The 27,128-nt window shown below is 45.3% G+C and overlaps 1 protein-coding gene across 2 annotated transcripts in view; it reads left to right on the top strand.

The window, feature by feature from the left end:
• Window positions 1–27,128, top strand: part of dnase1l4.1 (deoxyribonuclease 1 like 4, tandem duplicate 1) — an 82,026-nt gene that overhangs the window by 44,369 nt on the left and 10,529 nt on the right. For both annotated transcript variants that reach the window (XM_072472871.1, XM_072472872.1), the window contains exons 5-7: window positions 9,690–9,802; window positions 14,223–14,335; window positions 21,948–22,105. In XM_072472871.1, the coding sequence (XP_072328972.1) occupies window positions 9,690–9,802; window positions 14,223–14,335; window positions 21,948–22,105 (384 nt within the window). The remainder of the gene's footprint in view (window positions 1–9,689; window positions 9,803–14,222; window positions 14,336–21,947; window positions 22,106–27,128) is intronic.

The following is a 27,128-nucleotide window of genomic DNA, read 5'->3' as shown; positions in this document are numbered from 1 at the left end:
TGAAGTAACAATGGAAAATAAAGAGAAAAGGCACACAAATGTTCTATGATTCTATGATTCTATGAAATGTCCGATACACTAAAGCCAATTGAAATGCATGACAGTACTGTTTCTAAATAGATCATATGCAGTGGGGTATTTGAACCTTATCTGACAAGCAGGAAACCCCTGGGATCTGGTGGAACTTCAATGGAGAATAAAATCAGAGATGTATGAAACCAGGGGCGTGATTCTCCGACCCCCCCACCGGGTCGCAGAATCGGCGGGGGCTGGCGTGAATCCCGCCCCCGCCGTGTCCCGAATTCTCCACCACCAGAGATTCGGCGGGGGCGGGAATCGCGCCGTGCCGGTCGTCGGGCCCACCCCCGGCGATTCTCCGGCCCGCGATGGGCCGAAGTCCCGCAGCTGTCAACCCTCTCCCGCCGGCGTGGATTAAACCACCTTTTGAACGGCGGGACAAGGCGGCGCGGGCGGGCTCCGGGGTCCTGGGGGAGGCGCGGGGCGATCTGGTCCCGGGGGGTGCCCCCACGGTGGCCTGGCCCACGATCGGGGCCCACCGATCCGTGGGCGGGCCTGTGCCGTGATGGCACTCTTTTTCTTCCGCCTTCGCCATGGTCTTCACTATGGCGGAGGCGGAAGAGACCCCCTCCCCTGCGCGGGGATGACATCAGCAGCCGCTGACGCTCCCGCGCATGCGTCGCCCGCCAAAGACCTTTCGCCGCCGGCTGGCATGGCGCCAAAGGCCTTTCCCGCCAGCCGGCGGAGCGGAAACCACTCCGGCGCGGGCCTAGCCCCTCAAGGTAGGGCTTGGCCCCAAAGGTGGGCGGCCCGACGCCGGAGTGGTTCCTGCCACTCCATTACGCCGGAACCCCCCGCCCCGCCGGGTAGGGGAGGATCCTGCCCCTGTGTTGTACTTGATGCCTTGGGTATCATGCTCAATAACAACTTGCATTTCTATCGTGCCATTAATGTAACCAAACATTCCGAGGCACTTAACAAGAACAATATTTTAAAAATCCCATTTTTGACATTGAACCACAGAGGGAGCTATCAGGACAGAGGAGCCAATGCTTTGTCGAAGAGATGGGTTTTAAAGAGCATCGTAAAGGAAGAGAGAGGTTGGAGGGGGGTGTGGGTGTGGGGGTGGGGGGGGGGGTTAGGCGGTGGAAGAGGTTCAGTGAGTTCAGTTGAAACATCGTTCAGAGTTTTTGCTGAGTCCTGTCTTGGTGCAAGTCTGCATTACTGGGCCAAAATTACAATAACTTTGAATACTCAGTCAGCATAAGGAACAACAAAGGTAAAAGAATATTAAGATTGTCAATGGTAAGATTTTGGACAAACTCGGGTGAAGAGTTGAGTTTGGTTTGTTTCACCAGAATGTGAAAGTGCAGTGTTTAAACAATTACCTACTTAGTCCTCACATTTTAATTTGCTTGTTATAACAAGTTTGCTAATCTTCCATAATTGGATACATTAATTGATCGCTTTTGTTGGCAGTTTCACCCATTAATTGCGACAATATGTTTTCTAGTATAGAGCAGTTAAAAAGAAATGTAACCATTGCTTTTACACAAGTTGTTCTTGAGATGTGATAAATGCTGGCAAATCTGGTTCAAGGCTGAGATGAACCTTGGTCAAACTATTCTGGGGACCTTAAGTGAGTATTGGTTTCACTTGATGGACCTATCAATGACTTTATTGGTAAGTTTGAGATGCTTGGTAGGTGTTAATTGGCCAGATTAGAGCAATCTTTACGTGTAAATTGCATGATGGCCATTTCTACCAAAGCTGTCGTGATCAGACGTGTCCAGAACAATTCGGTTAGTGAGGCCAAAGTCAAGTCATTACTTCTTTTATATTGCCTGAGGAAGGAGCAGCGCTCCGAAAGCTAGTGACATCGAAACAAACCTGTTGGACTTTAACCTGGTGTTGTAAGACTTCTTACTGTTCTTTTATATTGATTCACTCCCACCTGCAAATCCTGTGTTATGAACAGGGTTAGGAGGCAAAACTGAACTCCTTTGTTTTCTTGCTATCTGTCTGTAAGTAGAGATGTTTTAATTTTTTGAAATAGGCTGTGACATGTTTCCCCTAACTCCCTGTTTGAGAGGTCAATATTTAAATTGAATAGCAGCAAATACTCCTCAGGGTTAAATCAGAAGTATAGTTTATTCGCACATTCCAACCCAGTTATGATCCAGCAGATATGTCGCACGGTCCCCCTGCTCAGTCGGAGTCTTCAATGGCACGCCCGGCCCAGCAGGTCCTCGAATGATAGGCGCTGCCGCTGTACATAAGGCCTGATACGGTACCTCCTTCCCACCACCTCCTCTGCCTATTGGCCGGCTAGCTTTCCATCCTCACTGGCTGGCTCCTGTTCCTCTGGGGCAGGCTCCACCACTGCAGGTGCTCCCTGAGCAGCTCCTGCTTGTATGGCCTCAGTGCAGCCCCCCAGGGCTGTGGTGTCTGGGATGAAGGCCACCATGTCTGGTTGGATTCCAAAATCCATTGGCTGCAGGGGGTGAAAGGCAGACATGTTAGCAAGGTGCGTACCCCTGTGCCCAACCAGGTCCAGCAGGCTATACAGCGGCCCCAGCCTGCACTGCAGTCCCTGCCACCGCATGTACCCCTCTCCCTACTTCCCCATCCCCACCCACACCCCCGGTTGTTCCCCCTGGCACTTTGCCCTCCACATGGCCGTCAGGCACTCTGGGGGCCTCTGGCCTTGGCATCCATCCCTGCCAGCAGGGGTACTGGTGACTGACCGTACCAGTACTGACCCTACTGTGGCCCCCATCCAGCACCCTTTTGTAGGGTCTACTGTGGGCATCCCCCTTTGCAGGTGACGCCCTGCGGGCGGGTGGCACCCAGTTGTGGCGAGGGGAATGGAGTGCGGGGGTGGTGGGTTGGGGCTACCCATACGGCCAGTGTCACTCTGCACAACCACGGGCAACGGTGGGCGGTCAGTGGGGTGCGCAGCAAGATTGCTGCCTTATAGACCGTAGCAATGGCGGTCCATGCCTGGACACTCCCATCTGAGAGGGGCGGGGGGTCGCCCTGACCCTGCAGCAGATTCTCTGGTCACCCCCTGCTACTCCCCCCTGGTCCTGGCAGACACCCTCCCCCTCCCCCCAGCCAGCGGCTGGACTGGCAGCCCATGGTCACGCCTCTGGGAACCTGTCCTACCTCCACTCTCCCTTGGCGGCAACGGCGCCTGTTTGCCGATTTTTAAAACCACAAGTGAGACTCACCGTCGGTAATTGCTCCTGGCAGAGGCAGAGCATTGCGGAGACCCCGGAGAATACTGGGTCAGAAACCTCAATGAAATGCCAACGGCGTTTACTGTACATGTGGAGTAGAATGCATTGATGCCGCTGTTGCGGCACCGAAGAACAGCATTCCGTCGGACGCCTGGCACCGGCCACGATTTTTGGCTCACGCGAGATTCTCCGCCCAATCGCGTTTCGCAATTCCGGCATCACTGGATTGAGGATCCTGCCCTGCATCTCTGGTGGAGCCAGTGTAACTCTCCAAACAGGACTCCTGCTATCCACTGTTGGAGCACATTAAGATCTCTGGATGCTGAAGCTTTATTGATTAAGGTGTTATATTACCTTTTAAACGCGAGTCAAGCTTTCAATCTCTCGAGCTACCATATTTCATTTAGAATTCAATGAATCAAATAGCAAACTGAAAATCAATCACTTGGGGCAGGTTGTAAATAGATGAGAATAGTTACCAGATTCAGATGCACCTTACCTAATGACCAAGATTATGACTCAAAGACAGATTGATGAGGTTTTATTAAGATTATTACATAATAGAGATATCCTAGTTGGGCTAGTTGGGCATAAATTGCCTGCATTAGCTACATTAAAACATCTATGTGGACTCAAGAAGAATTCGAAATAGTGTAGATGCAACCTTATACTGACCTCAATGCTAACAATTGAATGTACGTCATGATTTAGTCCAGGATGTCAAAGTTTTAGTTTTAGGCTGTGAATTCACCCTTGGAGTAATGGTATTTAAATTTTTAATACCATTAATTTGTATACAACTCAAATTCTTACCCATGACAGATATTTAGTATTGCTTAAAAAAGTGATATGCGATTAAAGCTTTCATCTTGCACTTAACAAGGCAGATGTAAATATACCACATCTCAAGGGGAACATCAATTTATACTGCATGAGAAGAGGGTGCTGATTGGTAAGCAAGTGGATTCTGATTAGTAGAGGTGATCTCATGGAGAATGAAGCAGGGAACAGTTAACTGCCTAGTTTATTTTTAAATTCAAACTAGGCAAGCCGACTCTGATCAAAGTATGACAATGGGGAATGAACAAGGGAATGGCTGTCCCCCAAGCTTTTCTTTAGTTGAAAAAGGCACAATGCATGGACATGTTCTTTTTGTTTGGTAATGGGCAGGGCCCTGTGTGTGAATATGTGTTGCTTGTAGCATGCATAAGTGAGCCACACTGTGAGCCCAAACTGATCATCTGAAATTGGTTATTAATTTAATTCTTGGCACAGTCGGGATTGTTTAGTAAGTGTTGTCCTTTCACTGTTACCTGGTACATTCTCCATGGCAATGCCTCTAGCAACCAGAGTCCACTGCCAACCAATCAGCACCCTCTTTTGTTCATTTTGAGATTTTGTATTCTTGCATCAGTCCTGATGAGTGCAAGACAAAAAGCTTCAATGACATGTCTCTTTTTTCAGCAGTATTCAAGTTCTGTACTACCAAGTGACTTTGTGACAGATATTGGTGCTATGCTCTTGGATTTACCCAACAGAGCTAAAATTGTTGTTGCCTAACCTGCCAGTCCACAAAATAAAGGAAAACCCACTGATTAAAATATAAAAGCACAAATAGGACCACGTTGCCAGGGCATGGATCTGTTGGTATCACTTGCGCCTCCAAGATGGAACATCACAAGCTCAAGCCCCACTCCAGGGATTTGAGCTGACACACCTTTGTGGTACTGTGGAAACACTCCACTGTTGGAGGCGGTGTCTTGCAGATGACACGTTAAAACAGAGGCCCCATTTGTCCTTTCAGAGGAATGTAAAAGATACACAGCACGATTCCATAGAGGAGCAGGGGAGTTCCCTCAGTCAATTTCTTACCCCTCAACCAACATCACTAAAACAGATAATCTATTCATTGCTGTTTATAGGATCTTTAGAGCAAACAGGCTACCTGCATCACAACAGTTCCAAAAGTAATTAATTGTTTGTTAAGAGTTGTGAATATGTACATATAAATGCAAGTTCTTTCCTTTAAGGGCCAGATTGTCAAGCGTCTCAGGCAGCCCGAGGGCAGCAGGTTGGACACACTTGATTTCCACCGCATGTAATATTTCCAACAACGTGTTTGCAGATTTCATGAAACTGTTCAAATTGTCCACCCCAAACTCCTCTACTCCCACAAAAAGTGAACCCCTCCAATTGCATGCATCAATAACCATGTCGCTAAATTCATCAGAACAGAATCATAACCAGACGAGTCCTGAAACGAAGCAGACAAATGTTATCATTCCATCTCTTTGCAGACTTACCTGTCTGAAGCTCGAATCTCATTCCAGCTTACTTGCCGCAGCCCTGCCTGCTGTTCCTGGGAACTGTACTTCCAAAATACAGCTGAAAGGATCAGTTACCTTCTCCTGTGGCAAGTCTTTGTGAATACACGCTGTAAACATCATTAGAGAGTCAGTCTTCCCACTGCCTTCAAAGGCATGTAGGCGTTTCCTGAGAGACTTGGCCTATCTGGAAATCTTAATTTATTCAATGCACAGCCTTACTATCCACAAATAGAGACATTGTTGAGAAATCTTGAAATATGATTAATGGATTTTTTTTAACGCACAGTACATTGATAGTGGTAATTGTACATGAAACATTAATTACTGCCTTTCTAAAATTATATCAGTTGCACTCTCGTAGCGGTGCACGAGGGCAATTCAAACTCTATATCGTCCTCAGGTGAAGCAGTGTGGGGAGGGAGAGCTAATTGGCTCCTAATTTAAACTTGTCGGTTGTCATTATTCTTTCATTTCCATTCTTAATTTATGTGGCACTTCCACTGGTAAGTAGTGTGTAATTACAGAGTAACACATTTAACACCGGCCATTTCCATTATAAATGTGAGGATAGGAATTTCTAATGGAGCTCGCTGGTTAGGGAATCTTTGCAGATGCAACATAGTTAATATAGAAGGACAAAATTTAGAAAGCTTTTATACTTTGTTCTCTCTTCAACCTTTCTTTTAAAAATGTGTGTTTGTCCATAGATCTCTGACGGCGGAAGGACAGGTTAACAGGGTGGTGAAAAAGGCATATTGAACACTTGCCTTTATCAATCGAGGCATATATTACAAAAGCAGGCAGGTCATGTTGGAGTTGTTTGGCGAGGGCAAAGCTGGAATACTGTGTGCAGTTCTGGTCACCAAATTATAGGAAGGATGCGATTGCACCGGAGTGGGTGCAGAGGCGATTCACCAGGTTGTTACCTGGGATAGAGCCTTTAAATCATGAAGAGAGGTTGGATAGGCTTGTGTTGTTTTCGCTGGATCGGAAAAGACTGAGTGGTGGCCTGATCGAGGTGTGCACGATGATGAGGGACATGGACACGGTGGATAGGGAGCAGCTGTTCCCCTTAGTTGAAGGGTCACGTACGAGGGGACACAAATTCAAGGTGAGGGGCAGGAGGTTTATGGGGGGGATTTGAAGAGAACCCTTTTTACCCAGAGGGTCTGGAATGCACTGCCCGAGAGGGTGGCGGCGGGTTGCCTCCCATTCTATAAAAAGTATCTGCATAACATGTCCTTGTCATGTGCAAGGCTATGCCTCACCCAGTTTAAGGTGGTGCATTGGACTCATATGACAGTTGCGAGGATGAGGTATGTTCTTTGCGGGGGTAGACAATAGGTGTGGGTGGTGCATGTGGTGGGGGGGGGGGGGGGAAATCCCATGCACATGTTCTGGGCGTGTCCAAGACGGGGGGGGGGGGGTTTTGGACATCATGTCTGAGGTGTTAGGGGTGGGGGTGATTTCGAGTCCGGAGGTGGTGATGTTTGGGGTGTCAGTAGACCCGGGAGTCTGGTGGGGAGAAAGAGAGGCCGATGTTTTGGCGTTTGCCTCCCCGAAAGCCCGGAGATGGATTTTGCTCCGGTGGCGGGATTCGGAGCCGCCGAAAGTGGGCGTATAGGAGAACGACCTCGCAGAATTCTTGAGACTGGAGAAGGTCAAGATCGCTCTGCGAGGGTCGGCAGTGGGGCCCACCCGGAGGTGGAAGCAGTTTATCGATTTCTTTAAAGAGGATAAGGGGGTGGGGGTAAGGGGGTTAAACGGCGAAGACGGAATGTGGCGGGGCGTTGGTGTCAGGGGGCAGGTGGGTGGGGCAGGGGGGGGGGGCTCTGCTGTGGCCTGGCCAGCGATCGGGGCCTACCAATCGGCAGGCCGCCCTCTCAGGCTGGGGGCCTCTTTTGTTCCGCGCCGGCCCCTGCAGCCCTACGCCATGTTGCAATGGGGCTGGTGCGGAGAAGGGAGCCACTGTGCATGCGCGCCAATCGCGCAGGTCCCACTGCGCATGCGCAGACCCGCGGCGCCCATCTGACACCGGGATCGGCAGCTGGAGTGGCGTGGGTCGCTCCAGTGCCATACTGGCACCCTGTAGGGGTCAGAATCGCTGCTCCTGAGGCCATGTTGCCGCTGTCGAGAAATGCGACGGCATTTACAACGACATCAACACTTAGTCTCAGGATTAGAGAATCCCACCCAATGTTCCTTCTCAAGTCAGAACGTGGTTTTCAGACAGACAGACAGAGAGAGAGAGCAGGGTACGGGGACCCATTAATAGATGTCTAGCCATACGGTGATATTGGTTAAACATCAGACAGCACCTGCCACATAGTAATTTCTAGTCATCAGCAAAGGTAGAAAATGGGCACAATTTCCCCCCCCAAATAACAAAGTCTTAGGTTCTGGCTGAAGAGCAGCGTGTTTCAGTTAAAGACTCTCCTCCCCCAACATTGCCAGAATTGGGGCATTAATGCCCCTTCTCACCCACCAATGCAGACGCTCCCCACCCCTCGACCCCCATATTTGCTGCACCCACCCCCCTCTGTCGCAATGCAGGAATCCCCCCTTCCCCTCCAATGCAGGCACTCACCCCTTCCACCCCTACAATACAGGAATCCCTCCAGGTTGGTACTGCCAGGGTGTCACAACCATGCCCCCACCACCTGGGAACTGTACTTACCTCTGAGTCCCTGGGGTGGTCATCATGACTGATTTCCGTTTTTGGAAACCAGTCGTGATTCCCGTCGGTGTAACGTCACGTTAGCGGGGAGGAGGGAGGAATGTACGGCGGATCCGTAAAAGGGCGGCGTAACGCCGATTTATGAATATTTAAATGCATTCAAATGCATGGTAATGTGTTCTTACCCTCACCGGGGTCACCGGGGACGGCCCGGCAACTTTGCGTTCTGGGTTCCTGCTGGCACAAATCGCATTCTGGTCCTCTTGCGAAAGTTAGCGCCAATAATGCGATTCATTAGTGGATCCATTGGTTATAATATTCCAAAATTCCCTGGACACGGGAAAGGTTCCGGTGGATTGGAAAAATGTTAACGTAACGCTCTTATTCAAGAAGAGGGGGAGGCAGAATGTGGGAAAATACAGACCAGCTAGTTTAACATCTGTTGTTGGAAAATTGTTCGAATCAATTATCAAGGACGTAATACCAGGGCATTTGGAAAGCCAGAGCGCTATCCATCAGAGTCGGCATGGCCTTATGAAGGGCAAATCGTGTTTGATTAATTTGCTTGAGTTCTTCGAAAATGTAACAAGCAAAGTGGATAATGGGGATCCTGGAGATGTAGTCTATCGGGACTTCCGGAAGGTGTTTGATAAGGTGCCGCACAGAAGGTTAATTCACAAGGTGAAATCACATGGGATTATGGGTAATTTATTAGCTTGGATAGAAGACTGGTTACTGGACAGGAGACAGAGAGTTGGGTTAAATGGGTCTTTTTTTGAATGTCAAGATGTAACTAGTGGGGTGCCACAGGGTTCAGTCCTTGGCCCCAGCTATTTACGATATATATTAATGACTTGGATACAGGGATAGAAGGTTCTACAGCCAAATTTGCAGATGACACAAAAATAGGTGGGACAGTAAGTTGCAATGAGGACATAAGAACCTTACAAATGGATATAGATAGGTTAGGAGTGGGCCAAAAAGTGGCAGATGGAGTTTAACATGGATAAGTATGAGGTCATGATTTTGGTTGAAAAAATGGAAAGGCAACTTATTATCTAAATGGGGAGAGACTTTGGGGTGCTCCGATGCAGAGGGATCTGGGTATCCTCGTGCATGAGTCACAGAAAACAAGCATGCAGGTTCAGCAGATACCCGAACAGGCGCCGGAATGTGGCGACTAGGGGCTTTTCACAGTAACCTCATTGCAGTGTTAATATAAGCCTACTTGTGACAATAAAGATTATTACATTATTATTTGTAAAGATAAATCACCAACAAGAGGTAAGTCAAATTGTAGCAAACCTACCACTGCATCAGCTGAGATCCCCTAACCCAGTGATCAAAACTGGGATCTTATCAGTCTGTTTGGCTTTGTTCTGTAGTTCTTAATCCATCTAACCAAGTCATATATTCTCCGTTTAGCGATGATGTTGTGCAAGTGGAAAGGGTCTTTCAGTATGAAGACATGCAGCCAGGTGACGAGGATGCTTTCTCCAGGGAACCATTTGTGATTCAGTTCAAATCACAAACCACAGGTATAGTTCTTCACTGTTCCACAGCGAGAGATGAGAAACTGTCACAGTTAAACAATCCCTTGACTCTCCACGTGCAAGTAAGCGATCAAAGAATATAATCAGAGCGGCTATGAGGCTCATTAAAATGAAACAAATTTGGGGAAAGAAAGCAAATTACTAAAGAAGGCCAGCTATCCATTATTATCCTCCTATACCTTCTTGCATTTATATCAAGAGCAGCATTGGGAATTGAATTCCTGGGAGAATTGGAAAGAGAACAAGGTGTAAGAGAGTGACCAAACAATTTAAGTGATTTATTTTAAACTAATAAATTTGCCCCAAATTTTCCCAAACAGGAAAGGTGCCTCATCTTCAACCAGAGTTGTCTCAAAGTCAGAGTGAGTTAATCAGAACCCAAGTACATTGGTGAGTGAAGTTTAATAGTGAGGCAAGGTGTAGATGGTGACATCAACTTGCCCCTCGATCGTATACAGGAATGTGCCACTGCCCCCAAAAACACAATTTGGAAAAGTGTTAGGTGTCAGAGTCCAATGTTCTGCTGTAAGGGTCCCATAATGCACAGAAAAATATGTTAATCCGTGGCTATGAACTGACATTTCTCTGAATTATACAGCCAAAGCATGTTACTGCCTCATGTAAACATGCTAACAATGTGGTTTTATATTTTCTCAAATTCCCTTTCATACAAAATAAGCTGTCTACTGTACAGGGCTGTGCAAACTTAAACATTGGGAATGTTCAAAAGGCAATTGGATACCAAGATAAGAGAATCAGGTGCCTCGGGAAAGATGAGCTTTGATGGTCCAAAATGGCCATGCCACCATTTTCTAAATATTTTTATTATTTTTTTCAATATTTTTCGCAGAAATTATATTACACATATTTAACTATGATGTACACATATTTAACTAACATTTAACAATCCCTTCCTCAACCTGAAAACAACCTTCTCTAGGCTTAGAAATTCCATTAAATCTCCCAGCCACATTGAGCCACAGGATATGTAACCATTTTAAATTCAGACCTGAAAACCGAGTTAATTTTCAACTGTTGAGAATTGCACTGATAATTATTATCCACAATTTTGTACTGCGGGACTTGATCAGACTTTTGCTTGATTGTTATTTTTAAAAAATATATATTTTTATTCTCCTCCTTTTTCACATTTTCTCCCAAATTTACACCCACCAACAATAAATAATAATCAGTAACATATTTGTCAATCCCCATATCAATAACAACGATCCCATCCTCCCACCAAACCCCAAATATTAGCCCGCATGTTCACATAAACAAATGACAAAAAGGAATCAGGGATCACCCATAGTCACTATTAACACACACAGCCCCCCTCCCCCCAACCCAACCCTCCCCCCCCCCCCCCCACCCCCCCGCAACGAATGTTCGATGTTATCCAGTTCTTGAAAGTGCATAATGAATAATGCCCATGAATTGTAGAACCCCTCCATCCTTCCCCTCAGTTCAAACTTAACCTTCTCAAGAGTCAAGAATTACAACAGGTCCCCCCCGCCACGCCAGGGCACAGGGTGGAGAGTTTCTCTCCAACCCATCAGGATCCGCCTTTGGGCGATCAAGAGGCGAAGGCTACAACATCTGCCTCCTCACCCACTTCCAACTCCGGTTGGTCCGACACTCCGAATATCGCCTCCCGGGGGCCTGGGTCTAGTTTCACGTACACCACTTTAGACATTACCCTAAAAACCTCTTTCCAGTAACCTCCAGCTTTGGACAGGACCAAAACATATGAATGTGATTAGCGGGGGGCCCCCCCGCAACGTTCACACACATCTTCTACTCTATGCTGCCTGGATTGGAGGGTAGGTCTTATGAGGAAAGGTTGAGGGAGCTCGGGCTTTTCTCATTGGAGCGAAGGAGGATGAGAGGTGACTTAATTGAGGTGTATATGATGAGAGGGATAGATAGAGTGGATGTTCAGCGACCTTTTCCTCGGGTGGATGTAGCTGTTACAAGGGGGCATAACTATAAGGTTCATGGTGGAAGATATAGGAGGGATGTCAGAGGTAGGTTCTTTACTCGGAGAGTGGTTGGGGCGTGGAACGCACTCCCAGCTCTGGTAGTGGAGTCGGCACTTTAGGAACTTTCAAGGGGTTATTGGATAGGCATATGGAGTGCACTAGAATGATTGGGAGTAGGTTGATTTGATCTTAGTTTCCGACTAGTTCGGCACAACATCGTTAGCCAAAGGGCCTGTATGGTGCTGTACAGTGCAGTTCTATGTTCTATGTTCTTTGTCTACTCCTTCAAAGAATCGGCTGCTTGATTGTTATGCTTTACTTTCAGCTATTATCCCATTGGAGAGGTGGGAGGATAGCAATCTATGTAGCAATCTACACTGCTGCGTGTACAACAACGCATTCAATGCAGTGAGGCCTTTCAAAATGTATAATTCATATTTATATCATCTCTATGCAAGGTGTTATTAATCTGTCAAATTATACGCTATAAATTCAATGTTTCAGGTGCCAAAGCGTTTTTACACTTGAACGCAGCTGACGACAGATTTGTAGCTTTTTAAAAACGATTTCCAATTCAGGGGCAATTTACAAAGAACAAAGAAAAGTACAGCACAGGAACAGGCCCTTCGGCCCTCCAAGTCTACGCCAACTACCCTGCCCATCTAACCTAAAACCTTTTATATTTCTGGGGTTCGTATCCCTCTGTTTACATGCTATTCATGTATTTGTCAAGACACCCCTTAAACATGACTATCAAAACTGCTTCCACCACCTCCTCTGGCAGCGAGTTCCAGGCACCCCCTACCCTCTGTGTAAAAAACTTCCCTCGCACATCTCCTCTAAACTTTGCCACTCGCACCTTAAACTTATGTCCGTTAGTATTTGACTCTTCCACCCTGGGAAAAAGCATCTGACTATCCACTCTTTCCATGCCCCTCATAACTTTGTAGACTTCTATCAGGTCACCCCTCAACGTTCCAGTGAGAACAAACCATGTTTATCCAACCTCTCCTCAGAGCTAATGCACTTCATACCAGGCAACATCCTTGTAAGCCTCCTCTGTACCCTCTCCAAAGCCTCCACAACTTTCTGGTAGTATGGCGACCAGATTTGAACACGCTATTCCAAGTGTGGCCTATCTAAGGTTCTATACCGCTGCAGCATAACTTACCAATTTTTATACTCGATGCCCTGTCCAACGAAAGCAAGCATGCCGTATGCCTTCTTGATTACCTTCTCCACCTGCGTTGCCACTTTCAGTGACCTGTGGGCCTGAACACCCAGATCCCTCTGCCTGTCAATACTCTTAAGGGTTCTGCCATTCACTGTATATTCCCTACCTGCATTAGACCTTCCAAAATGCATGACCTCACATTTGTCCGGATTAAACTCCATCTGCCATCTCTCCGCCCGATCTATATCCTGCTGTATCCTCTGACAGTCTTCATCGCTATTCCACCAACATTTGTGTCGTCCGCAAACTTACTAATTAGACCAGTTACATTTTCCTCCAAATCATTTATATATACTACAAACAGCAAAAGTCCAAACACTGATCCGTGAGGAACACCACTAGTCACAGCCTTCCATTCAGAAAAGCAATCTTCCACTGCTACCCTCTGAGTTCTATGACCTAGCCAGTTCTATATCCATCTTGCCAGCTCACCTCTGATCCCATGTGATTTCATCTTCTGTACTAATCTGTACCAATCCACTGACCCTGCATATCTTTGGGTTGTGGGGATGAGTCCCATGCAGACACAGGGTGAATGTGCAAACTCTACACAGACAGTGACCCGGGGCCGGGATCAAATCCATGCCCTCGGTGCAGTGAGACAGCAGTGCTAACCACTGTGCCACCATGCTGCCCATTTTGCAGCTTTCTGACCACTATTGTACCTCCGTATAAAAATGGCCCTACCTGTAGGAAATTGGCAGCATCAGAGATCGGCTGAAAGGATTACTACACAGTTATGCAGGCTTGACAATCAGGTCTCCATATTAAATGTCAAAGGCACTACTTGTACACAATGGCAAAATTAAAAACAGGCAAAAGAAAGGGAAAAGACAAGAAAAGGGAAATAAAATCTCTTGTTAACTGCAAAAAGGTCCAGTGTTTGCTGTTCGGCAAAATGATAAACATGTATAATGGATGTAAACGAGATTGGACTTTATACCGGAGATTGAAATTCAGCAGCAGGTTTGCCTGGATTTCTGTGTGTTGCATTTAAATAGCTTTCTGAGTGAATGTGTTGGGCACATTTGGTACTCTGCAAAGCAAGTGGAAGGGTAAGCAGAAAGGGAATGTGGAATTTGATCTTTAGGTCTACAGAATCATGTGGTTGAAATTGTCAGTTTTATTAAGCACTGGGTTACAGCTACGTTATTCTTACTTTAATTTGGGCTTTTACCTCCTACTCCAGCTGTGCAGGACTTTGTGCTCATTCCTCAGCACACATGCCCTGATGATTCAGTCAAGGAAATTGATGAGCTCTATGATGTCTTCCTGAAGATCAAAAACGAATGGAGCACAGAGGTGTGTTTTCAGATTTATTCAAGTTATTTCAAAGGCAAAACTATGCAGGAAGGTGCCACATTTTACAGCTTAAATAATGGAATCAGTTGACCATAAGTTGCTTTCCATGATCTGTAACTTTACCCTGCCATGTTGATATATTTCTTAGACAGCCCACTTACGTGTCCACTTTATTTAATATGGTGAATATGCTAACCCTTACTTTGCTAACAGATATTCTGAAAAATAAACTCAATTTAACCTAATGTCCCATTTAGCCCCTCTCTCAGAATTATATTTTGCATCTGGAACTAAATTCTGTTGTGCAGGTTTACATACGATACTTGGGATAGTGGCAATGTGATCCAGAACCAAGATGGTCTTTTGGTTTCCAGGTCCTAAGTTTCAATCCAGCCCAGCCTAGCCTTAAAGATGAAGGTCTCCTCTCACTCTGCACTGCAAAGTGGAGGAAGTTCAGGACAATATATGGTAACAATAGAATGTCCTTATAATGAAAATAGAAAATTAGGACATCGTCTAATGATGGCTAAAAACTACAATCATTCCTCATACAGTTCAAAGAAATTTAAGAAAAACACACCTTATTGGAATTGTTGTTGTTTCAACCTCTGGTACACACTCACTGGCCAGGTTAAAGCAGATTGTGATAGAATTATCTTCATTCCAATCTGATGTGCAAAATCCTAATACTACTACTAATAATCTTTATTAGAGTCACAAGTAGGCTTACACTGCAATGACATTACTGTGAAAAGCTCCTAGTCGCCACACTCCGGTGCCAGTTCGAGTACACTGAGAGAGAATTCAGAATGTCCAATTCACCTAACAAGCACGTCTTTCGGGACTTAGTGGACGAAACCGGAGCACCCAGAGGAAACCCACGCAGACACGGGGAGAACATGCAGACTCCGCACAGACAGTGACCCAAGCCGGGAATCGGACCCCGGTCCCTGGCACTGTGAAGCAACAGTGCTAACCACTGTGTTACCATGCGCCCGCTCCCAATCTCTCAATAACTCATGGAGGCACCTTCCACTCGAAATTGCCTTGTTGCTTTTTGTTTGTAGTTCTCTTTCCATTTGCTTTCTTTCTCTTGGAATTGTCCCTGTTCCCCTCAATTCTGAGCTTCTTCTATGTCCTACATTGCTTTCCCCCCAGCCTTTTTGAGCTATTGCTTCTTTATCTCGGTTTTGTTAGTGCTGCTTATTTTCAAACTCCATGCAAGGACTACTAGCTCTCTGCTAATTAGGAACCAGTTAAACCTGGTTGAAATGATCCACTTGTAGTTCACAAGGTCACAAGGTAATTACGATTCAGGGACTCATTGAGATTTTATTCATTCATCGATCCTGATGCACATTATAACCTCTCCCTATTGGAGTCACTCCTGATTAGTATGAACGTTACCCTTTACTAGTTTAAATTCTGGATTTAGCCTTCCATATAATTTATTATCAACCTCTCGAATGCTTTCCTTCTGAGCTGAAAACTCATTCAAATGTTTCTTTACAGTTGAGCTGTCGATACAAGGAAAAAGAGCTATGACATTCTCTGCACTGCTTTCCAGCCCTTGAGTGTTTCCCTTGTATTCAACCACAATCTACAACCTCATGGTCCAACATATCTCCCACTCCACCATTACCACCAAGCCTGGGTCCTCAGAAGTGGACATAGTACTCAAGGTCTGGCCTGACCAGAACACTGCATGGTTTTCATGCCCAGGCTGTCCCACTCAGAATAAACACCTACGGGACAGAGATCTGTTTTCAGGTGATCATCATATTTTGTTGTGAAGGGCCCCAGCTCTGTCCTCACCCCCATTCACTATCAACGGTCATGTTAAAGAAATAAATTAGGCCAAGGAGGTGAAAGAAAATTCAGGTTGATTCACCAATCAGATCACAAAGAATGGATGAATGGACACAGTCAAGGACAGTTTTGGGGATAAGGAGAAGGTGGAACACGGAAGTTAATGGAAGAGAAAATTAGACCAGAGTGTAAATGATAGATGGTGGCAGAAGGTGCAGACTAAGATCAGGGAAATTGATACTCACAATGTAAAGTAATTTTACTTGAAGATAGGGACCAAAAGTCTGATATCTACTCTTGTCTCCTTTTACATAAAATTCCATAGATTATATAGCACAGATACAAGTCATCCCACCGAACCTGGCCACTCAAGGTTAGAACATAGAACATAGAACAGTACAGCACAGAACAGACCCTTCAGCCCTCGATGTTGTGCTGAGCATTGTCCGAAACCAAGATCAAGCTATCCCACTCCCGGTCATTCTGGTGTGCTCCTTGTGCCTATCCAATAACCGCTTGAAAGTTCCTAAAGTGTCCGACTCTACTATCACAGCAGGCAGTTCATTCCACACCCTAACCACTCTCTGAGTAAAGAACCTACCTCGGACATCCCTCCTATATCTCCCACCCTGAACCTTATAGTTATGCCCCCTTGTAACAGCTACATCCACCTGAGGAAATAGTCTCTGAACGTCCAATCTATCTATCCCCTCATTATCTTATAAACCTCTATTAAGTCGCCTCTCATCCTCCTCCGCTCCAAAGAGAAAAGCCCTAGCTCCCTCAGCCTTTCCTCAAAAGACCTATCCTGCAAACCAGGCAGCATCCTGGTAAATCTCCTTTGCACCCTTTCCACATCCTTCCTATAATGAGGTGACCAGAACTGCACACAATACTCCAAATGTGGTCTCACCAGGGTCATGTATAGTTGCAGCATAACCCTTAAACTCTTAAACGCAAGCCCCCTGTTAATAAACGCGAACACACTATAAGCCTTCTTCACGGCTCTATCCACTTGAGTGGCAACTTTCAGAGATCTGTGGACATGAACCCCAAGATCTCTCTGTTCCTCCACATTCCTCAGAACCCTGCCGTTGACCCTATAATCTGCATTCAAATTTTTTCTACCAAAATGAATCACCTCGCACTTATCAGGGTTAAACTCCATCTGCCATTTTTCGGCCCAGCTCTGCATCCTATCAATGTCTCTTTGCAGCCTACAACAGCCCTCCACCTCATCCACTACTCCACCAATCTCGGTGTCATCAGCAAATTTACTGACCCACCCTTCAGCCCCCTCCTCCAAGTCATTGATAAAAATCACAAATAGCAGAGGACCCAGCACTGGTCCCTGTGGTACACAGCTGGTAACTGGTCTCCAGTCTGAAAATTTTCCATCCACCACCACCCTCTGTCTTCTATGTGATAGCCAGTTACTTATCCAATTGGCCAAATTTCCCTCTATCCAACACCTTACTTTCTTCATAAGCCGACCATGGAGAACCTTATCAAACGCCTTACTAAAATCCATGCATACGACATCAACTGCTCTACCTTCATCTACACACTTAGTTACCTCCTCAAAGAATTCAATCAAATTTGTGAGGCAAGACCTACCCTTCACGAATCCGTGTTGACTATTCCGGATTAAGCTGCATCTTTCCAAATGGTCATAAATCCTATCCTTCAGGACCTCTTCCATTATCTTCCTGACCACCGAAGTAAGACTAACTGGCCTATAATTACCAGGGTCATTCCTATTCCCTTTCTTGAACAGATGAACAACATTCGCCACTCTCCAGTCCTCTGGCATTATCCCCGTGGACAGCGAGGACCCAAAGATCAAAGCCAAAGGCTCTGCAATCTCATCCCTCGCCTCCCAAAGAATCCTTGGGTATATCCCATCTGGCCCAGGGGACTTGTCGACTCTCAGGTTTTTCAAAATTGCTAATACATCCTTCCTCAGAACATCTACTTCCTCCAGCCTACCCGCCTGAATCACACTCTCATCCTCAAAAACATGGCCCCTCTCCTTTGTGAACACTGAAGAAAAGTATTCATTCAACACCTCTGCTATTTCTTCTGACTCCATGTACAAGTTCCCACTACTGTCCTTGACCGGCCCTACCCTCACCCTGGTCATTCTTTTATTTCTCACATAAGAGTAAAAAGCCTTGGGGTTTTCCTTGATCAGACCCGCCAAGGACTTCTCATGCCCCCTCCTAGCTCTCCTAAGCCCTTTTTTCAGCTCATTCCTTGCTACCTTGTAACCCTCAAGTGACCCTACTGAACTTTGTTTTCTCATCCTTACATACTCTTTCTTGTTCCTCTTGACAAGACATTCAACCTCTTTTGTGAACCATGGTTCCCTCACACGGCCATTTCCTCCCTGCCTGACAGGGACATGCCTATCAAGGACACGCAGTATTTGTTCCTTGAACAAGCTCCACTTTTCATTTGTGCCTTTCCCTGACAGTTTCTGTTCCCATCTTATGCTCCCTAATTCTTGCCTAATTGCATCATAATTACCCCTCCCCCAATTATAAACCTTGCCCTGCCGTATGGCCCTATCCCTCTCCATTGCAATAGTGAAAGACACCGAATTGTGGTCACTATCTCCAAAGTGCTCTCCCACAAACAAATCTAACACTTGGCCCGGTTCATTACCCAGTACCAAATCCAATGTGGCCCCCGCTCTTGTCGGCCTATCCACATATTGTGTCAGGAAACCCTCCTGCACACACTGTACAAAAACTGCCACATCCGAACTGTTCGAACTATAGAGGTTCCAATCAATATTTGGAAAGTTAAAGTCACCCATGAGAACTACCCTGAGACGTCCACACCTATCCATAATCTGTTTGGCAATTTCTTCCTCCACATCTCTATTACTATTTGGGGGCCTATAGAAAACTCCTAACAATGTGACCGCTCCTTTCCTATTTCTATCTTCGGCCCATATTACCTCAGTAGGCAGATCCCCTTCAAACTGCCTTTCTGCAGCTGTTAAACTATCCTTGATTAACAATGCTACTCCTCCACCTCTTTTACCATCTTCCCTACTCTTACTGAAACATCTATACCCCGGAACTTCCAACAAACATTCCTGTCCCTGTTCTAACCATGTCTCCGTAATGGCCACAACATCGTAGTCCCAAGTACCAATCCATGCTCCAAGTTCACCTACCTTATTCCGGATGCTCCTTGCATTGAAGTAGACACACTTCAACTCACCTTTCTGTCTGCCGGTACACTCCTGCGACCTTGATACCCTCCTCAGTACCTCACTACTCTCGACACTGGCTTCTGGAACACAGCTCGTTTTCCCAGCCCCCTGACAAATTAGTTTAAACCCCCCCCGAAGAGCCGTAGCAAATTTCCCTCCCAGGATATTGGTGCCCATCTGGTTCAGGTGCAAACCGTCCTGACTGCACAGGACCCACCTTCCCCAGAATGTACCCGAAACCCTCCCTCCTACACCATCCCTGCAGCCACGTGTTTATCTGCACTCTCTCCCTGTTCCTCACCTCACTAGCCCGTGGCACCGGCAACAAACCAGAGATGACAACATGGTTTGTCCTGGCTAACTTCCACCCTAGCTTCCGAAATTCCTGTTTTAAATCCCCGTCCCTTCTCTTGCCTATGTTGTTGGTACCGATGTGTACCACGACTTGTGACTGCTTCCCCTCCCCTTTAAGGATTCTGAAAACACGGTTCGAGATGTCACGGACCCTGGCACCTGGGAGGCAACATACCATCCGTGAGTCTCTTTCGCTGCCACAGAACCGTCTATCTGTCCCTCTAACTATCGAGTCCCCAATAACTATTGCTCTCCTCTCCCTCCTTCCCTTCTGAGCCACAGGGACAGACTCAGTGCTGGAGATCCATTCACCGTGGCTTACCCCTGGTAGGTCGTCCCCCTCAACAGTATCCAAAACGGTATACTTGTTACTGAGGGGAATGACTACAGAGGATCCCTGCACTGACTGCTTCCTCCCAGCCCCTCTCACCGTCACCCATCTACCTTGATTCTTCGGAGTAACTACATCCCTGAAGCTACTACCTATGACCACCTCTGCATCCCGAATGATCCAAAGTTCATCCAGCTCCAGCTCCAGTTCCCTAACGCAGTTTCTGAGGAGCTGGAGGTGGGTGCACTTCCCACAGGTGAAATCAGCAGGGACACTGATGGCGTCCCTCACCTCAAACATTCTGCAGGAGGAACATTGCACTGCCTTCCCTGCCATCCCCGCTAGATAAAAAAAGAAAGAAAGAGCTCACTCTACCCCTAAGGTTAAAGGAGGTGGAAGGGTGGGGGACACTACAAGTATAGTGTCTAGGGTTTAGAAACTGCCCAACTTAAATACAGGTAAAAATAAAACACTTAACCAGCAACCACTGCGCCCCACATGAGAACAGCAATCAGCTGTTATGGGCCTGCTCAAACAATTTAAATCTTTACTACTTACCCAGCAGTCACTCTGTCCTCACTCCGACCGGATTCAGCTGGAAACTCCCAACAGTAAGTTAAAAAATGTTTTACTCCCCTTCTCAGCAAGCACTCACTCAGCAACCACTGCGTCCCGCACGATAACACCTCAGGGAAAAGAAAAACTACTTACCAGTCACCAGCCAATCACTTACCCGCAGGCTGTGACCTCACGGTTCAACTTCTTTCTACTTCTACCTGCCCTCGAGTCTCCCTCTTGATCGTTACTCGTCTGGGATCCTTACAGTGATTGTCTTTTATTTTTTGGTTAGAGGAGGAGGGAGGGAAACACTGAAGATGTGTTTTGGGCTTAACTGTCACTTGACAACAGCTCCTCCACAAACCACCTTCAAGATACGGTGACCGCAATCCACTGATGCAAATTTCCCCCGCAACAGCCAATCAGCATCTCCGCTCTACTGCCCTCTGCTGGATGCTTGCCTTCACTTGAACACCTAGGGTGTCTTGCTCAGGTACACTTTCTGGATGCAGTGACCGCAATGCACTGATGCAAATTTTCCCAAATGCAAAACAACTCCCATTGTTCCTCATCCATCTGTATAAACATAATCCTGTATTACCTTCTCCCTTATAAGGTTTTCTAACTTCTTCCTAAATGCATCTACAATATTTGCTTCAACTATTGAGGAACAGTACTTCAGGAACAGTGCTTCAACCCTGTAGCAGCAAGTTCCATATTCTCACCTCTGTAGGTGAAGAAGTTTCTACTGAATTCCCTCTCGGATTTCTTGGTGACTACCTTATATTGATGGCAAGTGAGAATTCTAGAGACCACATTTAATTCCTTAAGTGGCACTGTTAACAATAAAATTATAGCAATCGTGCGACAAATAATCAAACTATTAATAAACCAATTAAATTAACTTCAAGTGTAATTCACTTGATATCCTAAAGGGTCACCACGTAAGATGATCCCACCTTCATCTGAATGTTCCAACTGTTTTCAAAACTGAGTCGTGACTGCTATGGATATCTTCCAGGATCTCTCCAATACTATTCGTCATGTAGGAGTGCAAGGGATGAATGCCAACCGGGTTTCATGACAGCTGTGAGGGGCCTGCAGAGATGGGAACCACTCTTCATGATATTTCTTTTTAGAGGGGAATTAACCAATTTGAAGTAAATGATTTTGTGTGTTAAAGTAGTGCTCAGAGGTGTGCTTTACACTCACATTTAAGTGACATCCGTTAATATCACCAGAAGTTATTAAGAGATTCAACTGGCTTAATTTAATCAGATGCCACAAAGGTTTAATCCTGTCACACCTGACCAGGCACATTCCTCTTGCCACAGAACATCATGATACTTGGAGACTTTAATGCTGATGGAAGGTATGTATCGAAGAAGCAGATGAAAGGAATCCGACTCAGAAAGGATAAGAACTTCCACTGGCTTATTGGAGACGATGAGGACACCACCGCAAGCCAGACGACGGACCAGGCCTATGACAGGTAAGGCAAGCTCACTTGCCTGGGGATGGAATGCGGTCAGTTCAAGATCTTTGCCAAATTGCTTGGTTCGTTTCTTACTCCTAACCTTCCCCCGCTAACTTGCTCTCTCCCCCCCCCCCATTTCTTTGCCCCTCCCCCTAACAATGTTTGAAGCAGACCCCTCCCTTCCTCATAGTTTTTCAGCTGGGAGGGCAAGTGGGATTTCTGGCTGCCCATGAAGAGATGTGGAACTGGCTCTGGGGGGGGGGGGGGGGGGGGGGTGGAACTGGCTCTGGGTGCCACCCCCCCACCCCACCTATTTTCCAGTGACTCGCTCAAAAATGCCTGTATTTCTCTCGTCACCTCTTGCTGATAACCTGGCTGGAGCAGGGGGCACTCATGAGTGAAATGAACACACCTTCAGTCACCTCTTCCTCCTGTTTCCTGGTGGCTTTGTATGTCTAACACCACTGTCTGATTAAAAGGTGATTGAAGGGTTACTGCCAGCAACAAGTTGATGAATTATTCATAGCATCTTTTCTCCATGGATTGCTTTAAAAAAAATTCTAAGGCTAGAACACTGCAATATTATTACCTTCATTCAGGCTCTCATTCCCAAAGGCACCTTTAATAAAACTTTCTCCCGGCATGCAATATTCTTTACCTAACTCACTGCTGGCCATCTGTTATGCTGTATGCAATATTAATCCTTAATTAAAGTGACTCATTGAATCATAACATTTTACATACAGCAGGAAGCTATGCCATCCCATTGCACCAGAAAGAGCTTTCTGCTTATTCCCATTTCCACATTTTTAGCCAAAGCCATTCAATTTTTTCTCTTTCAGATTCCATTTCTGTTTCAGATTCCATCTTCTGTTCTTCAACTTCTGCCTTACGAGCTGCTGTGACCTTTTCTTCCACTACTGTCCCTACCTTGGAGATACTGGAAGAAACCTCTTCTCCCTGAACTGTGTCGTGAGATTTCTTTTTCCATCCAGCTGAAGAGAGTGTTTAACCTTCTTGTCTAAATGAAGGGCGCCAGTGGTTAGAACATCTACCTCACAGTGCCAGGGACCCAGGCTCCATTTCGACCTTGGGTGACTATGAGGAGTTTTAAATTTCTCCCCGTGTCTACGGGGGGTTTCCTCCGGGTGCTCCGGTTTCCTCCCACAGTTCAAAAATGTGCAAGTTAGGTGGATTGGCTATGCTAAATTGCCCCTTAATGTCCAAAGATGTGGGACTATGGGGTTACGGGGATAAGGCGAGGGAGTGAAATGAAATGAAATGAAAATCGCTTATTGTCACAAGTAGGCTTCAAATGAAGTTACTGTGAAAAGCCCCTAGTCGCCACATTCCGGCACCTGTTCGGGGAGGCTGGAACAGGAATTGAACCATGCTGCTGGCCTGCCTGGGTGCTCTTTCAGAGGGTCAGTGCTGACTAGATGGGCTGAATGGCCTCCTTCTTTGTGGTAGGAATTCTATGGTTCTAACTCAGCACTCAGTACAGCAGGCTTTTTCAAAGTGCGGTTCGCGACCCGTGGGAGGGGAGCGAGCGGGTGTCAGAAGGTCGTGGAGTTAAGAGTCGCATTCCGCACTTTTGCTAAACAGGGAAGTGTGGAGGATTCAGACACATGGACACACAGGCCTATCCTTCGAACAATCCAGTGATAGTGAGTGAGTGACAGAACTGTGATTGAAGAGATGGGGACAATATCGAAGCAAGGTATATTCACTGATGTTTTGGGCGAGGTGTTTTCAAACCCTAAAATGTATCATGGAGCTCAACCAACCTCGCCCTTTAATGGATTTGTTGCTTTTCCGAGCACACGGCTTTTTCCCCTCGGTGTGGGATTATGATTATGGACACGTGGGTTTTTAAACACAAAACACTGTTTATTCCATGAACTCAACTTAACATCTGAAATAAACATTGGATCTCTTAACACCCCTTACTTCAAAGATAACTCAGAAAATATTGCAACAGTAAATAATTCCTTAAAATGTTCCTTCATACTTCCAAGAGACTTAACACCTTTAAACAAAATCACATCAGGTTAAAGGCTTCACTATTATAAGTTTAAATCACCCAAATGATCCAGAGATAGTCTTTCACGGGAGAGATCCAGCTCACTGCAAAACACAGACACACACCCAGCTCTTTTCAAAATTTGCAGCTCTCTGGAAACACACACAAACTGCTTTCTAAACTGAAACTAAAAACCTGCAAAATGGCTGACCTAAAGCCCAGCCCCACCCACTCTCTGACATCACTGTTTTCTTAAAGGTACATTGCTTAAAGATCCATGTCTTAAAAGTACTCTCACATGACACCTCCCCCCAAGAAAAAAAAAAACCCATCAACTTCAAGATGGTTTCATTTTTCACTTTTGCACCATCCACTAAGAAATGTACACAGTAAATATACCTTTTCGCTTTAAAAAAAAACACAACACATGCAAACAGGTATAATAATATAGTCCATTTTTCTTTGTTCTTCTTCCTCCAACCGAAATCCTTCTCGATTGACAGTCTCTTTGAACAAAGTCTCAGCACAATCCATCCATTCCTCTACTCCTCGGCATTTCTCTTTAGAATCAGATAATTTAGTTCAATCTGACCACAGAGTCCCTTGCAATTCTCCAATACAGGAACATTGGTTACCACAGCTTTCAAGCAGTCAAATGCCTGTTGAAAGTCCGCTGTCCATTGAATTTTTTTACGTTTCTTCAGCAATTCCATCAGTGGAGTAATCACGCCACAAAACATTTGCACAACTGTTCGATCAAATTCATTCATGCTAAGAAATCGCCTTATTTCCCTTTGTCGAGGATAATGGAAACTCCGCAAGGAAAATGATTTGGGCTTCTCCAAATTCACTTTCGGCTAGGTTCATCACCAAACCCGCCTCCTGAAGTCGACCAAAGAACTCCATACGATGTTTTAAATGTTCTTTCAATGTCTCGAAGTTGGAAATAAAAGCAGATTGTCCCACTTTCTCAATACAATCCTTCAAACGTGAGATAGGGTAAGAGTCCGTTCTTGTAACTGCATTCACCTTTCGATAGTCCACACACAACTGTTGGGTACCATCTGGTTTAGGTACCATCACTATGGGTGAGCTCCATTGGCTGCAACCCACTTCAATTATGCCATTCTTCAGCATACTCTTAATCTCTCTGTTAACCTGTGCCAATTTTAAAGGATTAAGTCTATATGGATGTTGTTTGATAGGAACAGCATTTCCCACATCTACATCATGTATAGCCATTTTAGTACTTCCCAATTTATCTTTACAAACTTGCCCATGTGATATCAATAACTCTTTCAGGTCAGTTTGTTTTCCCTCTGGAAGGTAACTTAACAATTCATCCCAATTTTTAAGAACATCCTCAGTTTCCAATTTAATTTGAGGTATGTCAAATTCACAGTCATCTGGATTTGGTTTGTTACTTTGAGTTAGAATCATTAAAACCTCCTTTTTCTCTCCTTCCCTTTCAAAGTACCTTTTAAGCATATTCACATGACACACTCGGCGAGTCTTCCTTCTATCTGGTGTTTTTACCACATAATTCACCTCACTTAATTTCCTTTCAATCTGATACGGTCCACAAAACCTAGCTTTTAAAGGCTCACCTGCCACTGGAAACAACACTAAAACTGTATCCCCACTGGCAAAACTACGAACTTTGGTTTTCTTGTCCGCTACCCATTTCATCACATTTTGTGCAACTTTCAAATGTCTAGCCAATTCACCTGCTCTATTTAATCGTTCCCTAAAATTTGACACGTAATCCAATAGTGTAATTTCCAATTCCTCACCCATCAATTTTTCCTTAATCAACTTAAGTGGTCCTCTTACCTCATGACCAAAAATTAGTTCAAAAGGACTAAATTTGGTAGACCCATTAGGTGCAACCCTAATTGCAAACAAAACGAATGGGATTCCTTTAACCCAATCCTCTGGATAATCTTGACGATACACCCTCAACATTGTCTTTAATGTCTGAAGCCACCTTTCTAACACTCCCTGCGATTCTGGATGGTACGCAGTTGATTTAAATTGTTTTATTCCTAAGCTATCCATAACTTCTTTGAATAACTTTGAAGTAAAATTTGTTCCTTGATCCGATTGAATTTCTGTGGGTAGTACATATCTAGTAAAGAATTTAAATAACTCCTCCACAATCCTTTTAGCTGTAATATTACGTACTGGAATGGCCTCTGGAAACCTAGTAGACACATCCATTACAGTCAAAAGATATTGATTCCCACTTTTTGTTTTAGGAAGCGGTCCTACACAATCAATTAAGTCCCTCGTAAAAGGTTCCTCAAATGCTGGAAATTTATCACTGCTTGAGGTTTCCCTATCACTTGACATGTGTGACATGATTGACAAAATTTAACTACATCTTTATGTAGTCCAGACCAATAAAAATGTTTCTGGATTTTAGCTTGAGTTTTCCTTATTCCTAAATGACTTCCCACTGGTACCTCATGTGCAACTCGCAACACCTCATTTCTATGTCCTACCGGCAATACTACTTGATGAACGTCTGACCACTTTTCATCCGGCTGCATATGTACGGGTCTCCATTTTCTCATCAAGACATCATTTTTACGGGAATAATACTCTGGTATACTCTCAAGATTCCTCTTCCGTATATGCTTTCTGATATATCCGTTTTATTTCTACATCTTTCTGTTGTAACTCCGCCAATTTTCCTGAACTAAAAATATCCGCCTCATCCTCCACCTGTTCTTGTTCTTTTTCAACCATCTGATCAAAGATAGTTTCTGATAATTGCACTTCAACTTCATCTTCACTCTTTGATTTCTCCTCTTGTCTTAACATGTGACTTTGCGACCTTGTTACTACACAATCCGGAAAAATCCCAGGATATTCGGCCTTCAACAGTTCAGTTGACTGATTTTCCAATGGCTTATCAACCACAGTAGGCATCACTCCCACCTGCGATCCAGCTATATCATTACCCAAGATAAACTATATTCCTGGAGAAGATAGTTTATCTATTACTCCCAC

Source organism: Scyliorhinus torazame, chromosome 13 (genome assembly GCF_047496885.1).
Source record: "Scyliorhinus torazame isolate Kashiwa2021f chromosome 13, sScyTor2.1, whole genome shotgun sequence".
NCBI lineage: Eukaryota > Metazoa > Chordata > Chondrichthyes > Carcharhiniformes > Scyliorhinidae > Scyliorhinus > Scyliorhinus torazame.
The sequence above is the reverse complement of the archived record's forward strand: the minus strand, read 5'-3'. Positions and strand labels throughout refer to the sequence as shown.